At 36.7% G+C, this 12,009-nt stretch overlaps 1 protein-coding gene across 2 annotated transcripts in view; it reads left to right on the top strand.

Moving 5' to 3' along the window:
- The window catches only part of PDPK1 (3-phosphoinositide dependent protein kinase 1), a 67,442-nt gene that overhangs the window by 41,381 nt on the left and 14,052 nt on the right, over positions 1-12,009 (top strand). The window contains exons 15-18 of one of the 2 annotated variants that reach the window (XM_080387631.1): positions 3,676-3,784; positions 4,909-5,000; positions 6,139-6,234; positions 9,364-9,480. In XM_080387631.1, coding sequence (XP_080243757.1) covers positions 3,676-3,784; positions 4,909-5,000; positions 6,139-6,234; positions 9,364-9,480 — 414 coding nt within the window. The remainder of the gene's footprint in view (positions 1-3,675; positions 3,785-4,908; positions 5,001-6,138; positions 6,235-9,363; positions 9,481-12,009) is intronic. The other variant, XM_080387630.1, reaches the window with a different exon arrangement.

The raw sequence follows: 12,009 nt of genomic DNA, 5'->3' as shown, positions 1-12,009 counted from the left end.
GCTACACATTTAAACTGTCTAAATCACATTTGAAGTGCAATTTATTATTCATACCGTACAATAAAACAAAAACGTTTCCTTAGAAAGAGTGTCCAAAAAGCGAATTACAATGAGAATACAGTGTGTTTTCATGTATGTGTGGATGAAGCCAATCCTGACAATATCCCGAAATTGTGCAAAGATTTATAACCCATATTTTGAGTTCTAAGTGGAGCAGATGACTACATTACTATGTCAGCTTTTATTGGATTTATGTTTACATAAACATCTTTAAAGATCTAGCATAATCGGCTTGTCTTGGTGATTTCAGATTGAAGGATAATCAGGCAGCTTACTGTAAAGGAGTGAGAAGGCATTTTCTATAGGAAGATGCCTAGGCAGTCAATTTTGTGTCTCTTTTGCTTGTGCATTCTTTGCATATTTTTAAAATGTTCTTTACATTTTGGGGCTTGACTCTCAGGCTCTAGTCTGCAGGATACCTGAGTTGTAAGGTCCAAAGTCCAAAACACATCATTCTCTTTGGAAGAATGTTAATTAGTGCATGTTTTCCATATCTGTAATATGGGTATGCAAGTGCCCAGTTACTCTGAATTGTTCAGTCTACTCGTAATTCTGCGTGGAATTTACATACTGAAGCGAATGCTGTTGACAGAATTTGGATTGCTCACTGTAAGAACTTAGCCAGAGCTCTTAAACTTTAACTATTGATAATTACTAATGTAAAAAAGAAGTTACTATTACACCATAAATTGTAAGACTTTTGGGTTCCTTTTTTCTTCTTTTTTAATACTTTTTGAAGACATGTTGTTGCTGGAGAGGCTTCACAGAGTAAACTATGACACTAGTGAGATGGCGCTTGATTCGCGTGGTGTAGTACACGTGTTTGGTATAGCATTTGTGTTTATCGATGTGAAGATTAAACATTTTTATAGATTCTAGATGGTAATTTGGTGAGGAAGAAAATTTGAGTGGTCAGGAAAGGAATAGTGTAACAGGAAAAAAAAGGTGAGGAACAATAGCATGGAAAAAAAGAAAGTTTGTGGATGATGAGGAAAATGATTAAAGATAGGTAGAAAACATGCAATTCTTATATTTCATAGAGTGGATGTCATCAGTATGTGTAAAGCATTTTTGGTACAAGTGCTAATAATAAACTCTGATGTGCATGCTAGGCTAAGGAGTTCAGGTAATGCAGTCTGCTGATGACCTCATTAGGCAGAATTTGAAAGAGAAGACCTGACATAGCTTGTTCCCTTTGTGGTTTTGTTGGGAGCTTGTGTAATATACAGAAATCTACTCAGTTAAGAGTAATTTCAGGCACTGTAGTCTGTAAACAGACAAAAAAAAAAATCTGCTTTTTTTATTTGGCCCTTTCGTGTAAGGAGTGAAGTAACCATTGTTACTTGAGATTTCCTGTAGAGCTTTTTAGTTATTTTGCTTCTGTGACCTACCTGTCTGTCTCTGTAATGGCGTAGGGCTGGTGGCCGGCATGACTTTAGAGAGTGATGTGAGAAAACACTGTAGTGTAAAAGATTACAATAATCTTATTGAAGAAGCTTGTTTCTAGAGACTTTATTTCCCTTAACTGAGAGGAATTCCAGTTTTGTAAGCCTGTATGCTTCTTAATTCAGTTCAACTGATGACCAAAGACTGCTGTTTTCTTTAAAACAGTGTTTCATCAGGTTTAGATCTTCCTTTCCAACTTCACTGGTTTCTGTTCCTGTATTAAATAATACTTTTCAGCTTATAATTCATACACTTGTCAGCTAATTTAATTTCTTTGGGTTGTATCTGTAGGTTGTTCATTCTTGAAGTGTTTTGGTACTGTAAATATATTTAAATGTCAACCCTTAAAAGTACACCATTTTATGTACTTCATCTGTCTACTGGGTTTGGTGCATAGTCTTGCTTCTGTGAGACTATGAGTTTAGGTCAGAAGAAATTGTGATTAGACTTCCTGAAGCACTGTATGCTCTGAGTGTAGGTTAACTGACAGCATGTTTTAATATATTACCATTTTCTTGAACAGTTAATTTTATATAAACTATGACACCCCTTCATTTCTAAAATGGCAGTGTGTCTTGAGTGTGTAAAGCATTTAGCTTTTAACTATAGAAGGATGTCTATGTTGTTTGTAGTTCAGGCTGTGGTCTTTCTACGTTCTACCAACTCTGGTTAGACAAGCACTTTTATTCAGAAACTAAATCCATGTGCCTGAAAAGACATCTACCATCCTTTTTCCAATAAAACATTTTAGGAACTTTAGATACTGTTAAGTAGAGAGAGTCTTCAGGTATCATGGTTCAAATCGTACCTATCCACATTAATGCCCAGATGCAAAGGATTGGGTCAGTAGAATGTTTTTTCATGTGGAAGAGAAGGTATTACTATCACATGTAGTTTTGGGGGAGAATGATTCAAATTTAACTAGGATTTGTTGGTAGTACTGATGCTTTTTTAGTATCTTCTGTAAACTACTATAATATTAGAAATAAGAATAAATAAAAACAATATTTGGGGTGCTGCCACATCTCTCCAGCGTGTATCTGTAGGATATCTACTGCACCAAAACTTTAGGTACTAAAGGATTAATGCTGGCAGTGATCCACTGGACAGTAGAAAGGAGGAGCAGCGGATCTATGAGATATCTGTCTTACCAGTCTTCCTTAGACCTCTGGCTAGCACAAAGTATGTCAGTACTGCACTGATCACAAGTGTTCACACACAGTGATCCTAAATTATGTAGGAAATAATCAATTTTGCTTCTTTATCTCTTTGTCAAGAATATCATCTATGCAGGTGAATTTCTTGAACTGTATTTTGTGTTCCACAAAATGCTGTGCAGTGTTCAGTAAACTGAGCATCAGTTAGTTTGATCTATCTCTCTTTGTCTGCGTGAGGTAGGTAGGAACTGCATCTTCAGTATACTTTTGGGTTTTTTAGAAGATGCACATACAACCCTTGCTTGGTACACAGCCATTCTCAGTGGCCTGTGAGTATTTGTACATCTGAGCTAAGACAAAACCAAATGTTTTTAGAACAACCTGTTGAGCTAAGAGAAGATAGGTTTGTTTGCCTTTAATGGAGTTGGACTTGATGATCCTTATGGGTCCCTTCCAACTTGAGATATTCTGTGATTCTATGAAATTAAAAAAAAAAAAAAAAAAAAAAAAGAAGAAAGAAAAGCTGGTATTTGAACCTCACTGGAATACAGCCTTTGTTCTGATTCTTCAGGTTTCCAAACAAAACGATAGTTTCCTGTTTTTAAGTGTTACTTTTAACTTTAATTTTCGGTGTTCTCACTTACTACTTAGATCTTTCATGCTAACAATGTTATTAATCTTTTTATGAGGGCTTGGGGGGAATTGATCAGGTAAGAGAAGTTGTGTAGTACATGATTGAATCAAGTGATCAGTCTGATACAATTACAACTTTGTCGTTAAATTCCTTATAATGTGTTTAATAAATTTGGCTTTAAGGAATGTGACTGTGTCTGAATACCTAATTGCTATTCAGATGCAAAGCTGAATATTAGCTTGAATTCCTGCTTGGATGTTCAAATCATTGTGGGGTTTTTGGCTTTGTTTGTTTGTTTGCTTGGGGGGTTTTTTTGTGTGTTTTGGGTTTTGTTTGGTTTGTTTTTGTTTGGTTGGTGTTTTTTTTTCTCTAATCTAGGATGAAACGGGTGCCTATTTAATAGACAGAGACCCAACCTACTTTGGGCCAGTGCTGAACTATCTCAGACATGGGAAGCTGGTTATTAACAAGGACCTGGCTGAGGAAGGTAAGATGTTACTAAATCTCCTGCTTTCTTGTCACTTGCTTATTATTTTCATTGCTTTTGAGTCACCAAAATTAACTTACAAGTAAATGGTAAATTTTAGTCAGTGTAGCATTTCGATCTGTTTCAAGTGAAGCTGGTGAGTATCATGCAGTTATAGTATATGCTGTAATTTGAGTGTTTTGAGTATGATTCCTGACTTCACAACCCCCATCCCCAGTTAGAAAGAGAGCATAAATATTCAAATATGAGGAGAGATGCCCATTATTGTATAATCTTGTATCTTTTCTGCATGACTGTGTGAAATACTTGGATTCAAGCAAAAGAATACTGGCTGCAAAACAAGATTTAGAAAACGTAAAGCGAAGTAAGAGTGCAGTTCTGGGTTGTTCAGATGTGTGGAATATGCTTTTGAAGAGTAAATTCTGACCCCAGCTTCTCCCTCCCTGTCCCAAACTGATGATCTACTTTACACTAATGGAGGATGACTGTTTTAAACCATGTAGTATTAAAACTGTATTAATAAAGTATTGAAGAAATTGGACAAAGAGAAACACAGTCTAACAATACTAGCAGGAAATAATGTGAAACATAATTTCCATGTGCATTGTTAAACACATAGTATGTGTGGAGAACAGGTAAGGCTTGAACGTGTGAGTGGGAGCAGTCTGCAGTATGTATCTTTAAGCTTTTGTTTCAGGGTTTGATATCTCAAACGACAGGAAGAAAAATTTTCTGCACGCTTGGAGCTGCAGAGCTTTCCAGTGGGATTGTTTTAATTTCTGTTTCTTATTCCAGCCTGAGGCAGGGGCTGAGCTGTGGCGATCAATCGGTCTGCTCTGGAATGGCATTTGTGCTCCTTTTTTTTGTGTCCAGCCTCTCATTCTGTATGTGAAATGGCATCAGTTTTCTTCGGGGTTTTTTTAGGACAGTTTGTCAGAATGAGCTAAACTTTGAACTACATGTGCCTGAACAAAGCCAGAATTGTTAGGCTGGTAAACAAACTTTTACTAGGGCAAGAGAAATCATTTTCTATAGCCATAGAGAAGATAATCTTAGGAATTGGTTGGGGTTTTGGCCTGGAATCTTTGGTTACACTGTCTTTCCAAAAAATGTTCTCATACTAGGTGTACTGGAAGAGGCTGAATTCTACAATATCACATCACTAATAAAATTGGTAAAGGACAAAATAAGAGAAAGAGACAGCAAGATCTCACAGGTGAGGCTGTTTTCTAGTGTGGTTTTGATTATTTGTTCTATGGCAAGTAGTGGGTGGGTTCCATTTTTTTTTTCCTTAACTGCTCCTTTCCCCAGTAAGGTACTGCATGGCTTCCATCACTGGCTGAGCTGGAACTATTAGGATGCAAAGACTAATATTCTAAATTGCCAGTACCTGCTAGTCTGCTTACAAAGGACACAGACGTATGGTTCTAGTTCTTGTTCAAAAACAGAAAACATTCTAAAGAATTGATCAAAAATGTCTGGTAGGAGCAGAATTTGTCATAATATAATTTCTGGAAATAGTTATTTTAGAAAACAGCTTTTGCAGAATATATTTTTCTCATGTTTAAATACTCTGAATATGATGAGATTGCCTACCTACAGTACAACTGTTACTTATACTGTATGTTTATACAGTGTGTTTATACAGCATATGTACTGATGCTGTTCAGCTCCTGTGATACGCTTTTGTAGCAAAGTTAGTTTCTTTATTTGTAGTGCTAGGTAACTACGAAGAATCTGCCTCTTCTCATAGCAGCTCATGATTATTTCTTCATGGAAGTGAATATGATAGGGGAATTGTTAAGTAAAGAAAGTATTCAAGTTTGTTCTTTAGCTCTGCCACTCTGGCCTTCCCTGATAACTGAGCGCTCATGGAGACATTACAAAATCATGTTGCAGATTTCTCTTGAAGTCAGGTTGTGGGATAGCAGAGTTGCTCTCATAGCATTTTCTAAAGGGTTTCAGCTGAAATGGTCCTACTTATTTGTTGCTCTGCATGGGAAACTTTGATAGGGAAAGAAAAGACTTTTGAATCTGGTCAGACATTCCATAAAGTTAGCCTCTGCAGAACCTCAGCCTTGATTTTGAATGATGTGGTTTGCTACCACATGGAATGATAGGTAAGTCTTAAGAATATTTTGTTGTAACTGTTAAGTAGCACTTTTAGTCCCTGAAACATTTGTTAAGCATTGAGTCTTCTGCAAGGTGATTCTGAACAGATGAGATTTCTTTTGAAAGGCAGAGTGTTCAAGGTGTTGTTGTTTACTGTTTCTAAAGAGGAAGGGCAACTTTAGACAAGTCACAAACACAGTGAAGTCCATGTTGTATTGAGCATCTTATGTTTCTTCTTGAAGGTGCCAGTCAAACACGTGTACAGGGTGCTGCAGTGCCAGGAAGAGGAACTCACTCAAATGGTTTCCACAATGTCTGATGGCTGGAAATTTGAACAGGTAAAAAAAACCATACAGGATATAGTTACAAACTCTTCTAAAAATTCCATTATGTGAAAGAGTCACATAAAGTCAATTCTATGCATCTTTTTTAAGTCCAGTCATTTTCAGAAATTGGATAGATAAAGATACATAGTTAAGTTAAAATTTTATATTTGTATTATTGTCAGAGAACAACAAAATTGTAGCTTTCCAGGACGTACATTGTGCTAACTTTCTATAAAAACATCTACATCATGTTTGAAGCTTAATTCTTCAGTGGTTACACACGAGCATTTGAAAGGTGAATAAATTAAAATTAACTACTACAAGTTTATACAAATGGTAGGTCAGATATAAAGAGCTCTGGGTAAAAGAGATTAGCTTGGGAGATGAATGTTTGTCAGGCCCAAACAAGGGTTCTTCAGATAAAGGACGGATACACGTAGGAGGGTGAATGTAACCAGCATGAATGTGAAGCTGGATAGGTGTGAGCTACATGAATGTTTTCATTCTTTGCCCTGCATAAAAGTCAGTTTGTGTGTACATTCAAGAATGTATTGTAAAATTGCAAGATCTCTGTTACCTTTGCTAATCTCTGTAGGTAAGAAACTAAGTGGCCGCTTCATCCTTCACATTTCTAACCTACCAGAATATTTAAACTGCATTGGAGCAAGGAATCTGTTAACTCTTGAGCGAGACACAAGTGCTCGGCTACCAGCACTTTTTGCAGCATCTGGTGCTGGCTGTAGGAGAGGCTGGAGTAAGCACAAAGCTCTTGTCATGTGCAGTCTCGCTCTAATAACACAACAAAACAACGTTTTAAAAAAGTATGGCACACAAAGGTAAAAGAGAATGTTCTGTTTATATTTGATGAAATGTGTAAGCTGCTGGTGTCATGGAGATGGCCATGATCAAATAAACTAAACCAGCACAGAAAAAGCTCCTTACGCTTCAGTCCTCTGGCTCAGGTGTTAGCAGGTCTGTTTAGCATGCCAGAAGCTGAATGTAAGTCCCTAGGAAAAGCTGTCATGTAATACACATGACTATTTCTTGACCAGTACATTGACAAAAATTTTTTTTACGCTCTTCATTGTCATGAGAAACTCGCTTTCATTACAAATACAGATTCTTTACTTTTTAACAGATTAAATGATACTATGGCTTTTACCTGTCCTAAAGCCTTGTATTCCTTGGGGATATTGTATTTGGGAGCAGTACTGCTGTGACAGTGCAACTGCTGAAAAAACTATTACAATCTCTTTTAGAATTTAGAATCTTTTAGAACTGGAAAATTTCAAGTGGTTTTCTTGAACATTATGTCCTTGTTTCATCAGCTTTCTTTTTACATCTTCCGTCCCCCATGTTGCTTTCTCTTGGACGCCCAGTTTGAGGTACATAAACACAACAGCTGTATGGTCTCATAATACTCAGCTTCTCGTTACCTCAGACTAGTCCATCCTTTCTTTTGGTTGTATTGCAGACCTGCTTTTAGCAGACACCATTCATGTGAAACATGATTAGAATATTCTGTATAATCTAAACAGTTTTATTGTTAGGATCTGAGAACACTGTAGCATTTTGGTAACTTTTTATCTTTTCTAAACCTGGGTTGCACAGCAGCATGCTTCCTTCAGAAGCAGACTTTGGGGTGGCACCTACCACACTTCGTACATATTATCATTGGTGGGGTAGAAATCATCAGCTTTTTCAGAGGCGTAATATTACTATGGGTTGAGAGTCCTTGTGCTCTGTGCCACATATAGTATCTTTTAGTGGTTGGTTTTGGTCAGAAATATGTCTTTCCCCTTAACATTTCAAAATTTTCTTGTAAAATACAATTGGATGTGGTGATTAAATAGGACTGGAAGATGTTAATCTTCTGGTGCACTTAGGTGGATGTAATGATGCACTTTTACAAAGAGTAGGAGTGAAAGTGCTGCTAGGATACTGCAGTCATGTATCAGTCCAAGTTCAAAAATTACTGGCAATAGTTGTGCTGCCCCACTTCTGTGATTTCGGTGGGTTATTTTTTAGATGATCTTTTACTTCAATTGTTACCTCTTCAGGCAATCAGAAAAAACAATGTTTTGGCAATACTGCACAAAGAGAAACTTTGGGCTTTACAAAGTTGCTTCATACAAAGGCTTTAGATGCCAGTCATGTAAATTTTAATGCTGAGTGTAACCTGAGTGTTGCACCATAGTGCTGTCTTAAATACATTTACTGTATAGAAGGATGGTATTTAGCTGCTGCCTTCAAAATGATTCACATAACAACAACAGGATAAAAAAAGTAATAATTCATTCTTCATGAGCCTTCTCATCAATAGTAATCTCCAGTTTACTCAAATAGGCAATTTTTTTCTGGTTGTTCACACTTAATTTAAAGTTCTGATCTTTCTCAAGTGCACTGACAGGCTATGCTTTAATTTAAATGAGCTAGGAATTACCATGCATTATTAAGTTAAAATGATTTTTGTAATAAGAAGTTGAGAAATTCAGCTGTGGTTCTGAACTTCTGAGTTATTAGAAATTTGGCAAGTGTGAACAGAGTTCTTGGTACTGATTTTTATGGGAACAAGACAGACAGCTTTTCCCACTCCAGGTATTTTCTTGGATTTTCTGTAAATTGCATCTTCTAAAACCAACTTAGAGCACCAAACTTTTTTCCTCCAGTTGACTTCATATGTTTCCTGAGCTGTATTTTATCAATATCTGGAACAAGATTAAGCTCTTTCATACCCAGCCTTGATATATATATCAGCTTTATATAACACCTTCCAGTCTTATATCCACGTTACCTTCTGCAACATGGCAACTATGACAGGAAAATAATGCTAACTTTCATAATGCACCAAACTGTTTATGTTTTACAGAGTAGTTGGCTACACCACAGTGATGTGGGGAGTTTTCTGACTTACCAGTAATTCTTAACTTCCCTTGAAATTGCAAAGGGCTTTGCAACTGCCTCCATAAATTTGAAGTATGTTGAAATTAAAGTTGTACCTTGATAGCAACCTGTTCTAGTGGCAAGTAAATGTTACCTGAACGTTTCAGCTCATCTGTTATTTGTATGATTTGGACAACAGTATGTGCTTCAGCTTTACAAAGGTTTCTTTTTGTGTTTTGCTTTGATTGGTTATTTCAGCTTGTCAGTATAGGTTCCCAGTACAGCTGTGGCCGGGCCCAGCAGTCAGAGTATCTGCTCATAGTGTCACGGGAAGTGAAAGGGGAAGAGAGATGCTTCCAGAAATGCTGCAGTGAGGTGTGTCACACCTTTCTTTTTGCCCTCACACTGATATGCTTGGCCTCCTTGCGTTTCTGCTGCTTTCAAATCATTCCACTTTATTCCTGGATGTACAGCACATAGTAATTTGTGTGTATTTGTGACTAGCTTTTATTCACAGTATTTCATTATACATTATGAATGTTTATATTGTAAAAATAATAAAACAGCAATCAACAAACCCACCCACCCCCAGTTACTTAGTTAAGTGTTTTCCTTAAGAAAAGTTCTTACTTTCTCAATAAGTGACTTTTCCTTAAATCTTCCTCCAAAGTTAGCAGCCTTTGATCCAAACATTAGGAGCCCTGTAAACAAAGCTTCGAGTTCACTGGGTTCAGAAAGGGACATTTCTTTGTTAATCATTGCCCCAGTTCGAGTGTATTTCATCCACCTAATAGCCAGTTTTGTTCTGAGTTCAAACCCTTTATTTCTGCTAACTCAGAAGTTAACCGCTTTTTTAGGCAGATGAAATATTTTTAAACTGGAACGTCAAATAACAGAATTTTTCAGAAATAAAATGTGGAAGAATGAGGGGAGAACAAAACCAGCAGTTTTAAATCTTGTCTCAAGTGGGAAGAAAGTCCTGGGGGGGGGTTGGCTTTATTTTTTGTTGTTTTGGGTTTTTCCCCCTTGGGAAATTTTCTCAAAACCCAAATGAAGGATCATAGCTTCACTTACTGGCTTTTTGGGTTGTCTCATCCTTCCCCTCACCCTCAGGTCACGGCTTTTTAAATTGCTGTGTCACTTCCCAGTGTTCAAGAGTCTGGGAGGGATTTTTTGCTAACAAGTAACATTGGAGGCAGTTTCCAGTTCTTTAAGTAGCTGTGCTCTGTTTTGAAGTGTCATATATGAATTGGTTTGGGAACCTGGTGTTCTGTGGTATTTTTCATTAGTAAAATACTCTGAGTACTTGTTCTTTTCCTTGCTATATGTATGCTCACTCAGTCTGAAAGATCTGTATAACGTCATGAAGGTAACATGACAGTAAAGTGGCTTGATATGAGCCGAATCTTGCCTATGAGTTCACATGGGCACTTAGCCATGCAATTCCAGATTTTAAACCTGGAATGTTGCCTAGTTGTATTCCAGAATCTGCTTTCAATGTACCAACAATGTAACTGTTTCTTAAAGTTGTAGAGGTAACATTCAAAATGTGGAATTAATGCACTGGGTTTGCAGACTTTCTGGAACTGAGTAGGAAATGTGACCTGTTGTTAAGGATGTGTAGGGTGCAGGCAGCATGATGTTATTCATGCGCTGATGTCCTAGGTAGTTGAAAGTAAAATTCAGCATAATTAAATGGGAGATGAGGAAAGGCGGGTATAAAATTTAAAAAAAAAAACACAAACAAAAAAAAACACAAAAAAAAGCAACTGGAAGGGAATTACTTTCCTTCCTCCTCAATTTGATGTCTGACAATTGCATTAAGAGACCTGAAATAAATATGCTAAATATGCTTGTGATCCTGGTTTCACTCTTCAGTGCTCAGCTTAACAACTGATGTGTATGTATCTCTATAGCCTTTTGCAAATCCTTTGAGAAGGCAGCAGAATGAACTCTAAAAGCCATAGAGTCATTCTTACATGCATATAACCTGTTTCTGTAAAAAAAATGAGGAGAGGACTTTCTTTTTTTCTATCTAAAACCAAGAAAAAGACAAACTTTCTAGTGTACAAGGAATTCACCATGTCTGAAAAAGAACTAATATTCAAATATAAGAATATTTGAATAGAATTTGAGAATAATTGTTATGAACTTTACTTGATTTTGAGAATCAGACCATCACACAAAGAGAAGGAAGTTGGTAGTCATGAAGTAGAAGAGTTAGTTGATATGAGTAACTCCGGTGAGAAGCCAAGAAAGACAGGGATGCTGTTTGTGCAAGTTGGAGTGGTTATCTGTGATGGTAACACTATTGCTAATTTGTCCTGTAAATGTGCTGTATAGATTCTGAATCAATATTGTTAAACTAGTATAGCAAATCTGCATAGGCAGGTTATGGAAATAGCGGCCAATTTTGAGATCTCTCTCAATTCAGTTAGGCATGAAATTTGTTCACTTCAAAACCAACATTCCTAGAATTGATGCACCAACCATTTTGCCTATTCGTAGGGATATTTTTAGGTGTACAGTCATTGATTCAAGACAGGAAGCGATTCATATATTTTGCTGCCATTGAGTAACTTGATGCAGGAATCATTTGACCTGTTCTCTCAGCTATACTACTTTTATCATCTGTTTTTCTTAAATAGTCTATTTTGAAATTTTTGAAATGGAAAGTTATACTCTCACAGAGCTGCAGACTTAGGAAAAGTTTCTCAGAAAGTTACCTCATTATTGTCCCTGAAATCATTCTTAAATCTTTCCTCTTTGAAAAAAAAGCCTAACCATAGCTAGGCATCAGGTAGTCACCATCCACTTTATGTATGCCAGACTGTTTGTGGTTTTTAACTTTGCTCTATCTGATTGTCAGCTTTTATCTTACTTAGAAGTTCAATCTTTATGAGA

Source organism: Falco punctatus (assembly GCF_963210335.1).
Source record: "Falco punctatus genome assembly, chromosome: 4".
Classification (NCBI taxonomy): Eukaryota; Metazoa; Chordata; class Aves; order Falconiformes; family Falconidae; genus Falco; species Falco punctatus.
This window is presented reverse-complemented; position numbering and strand designations above follow the sequence as displayed.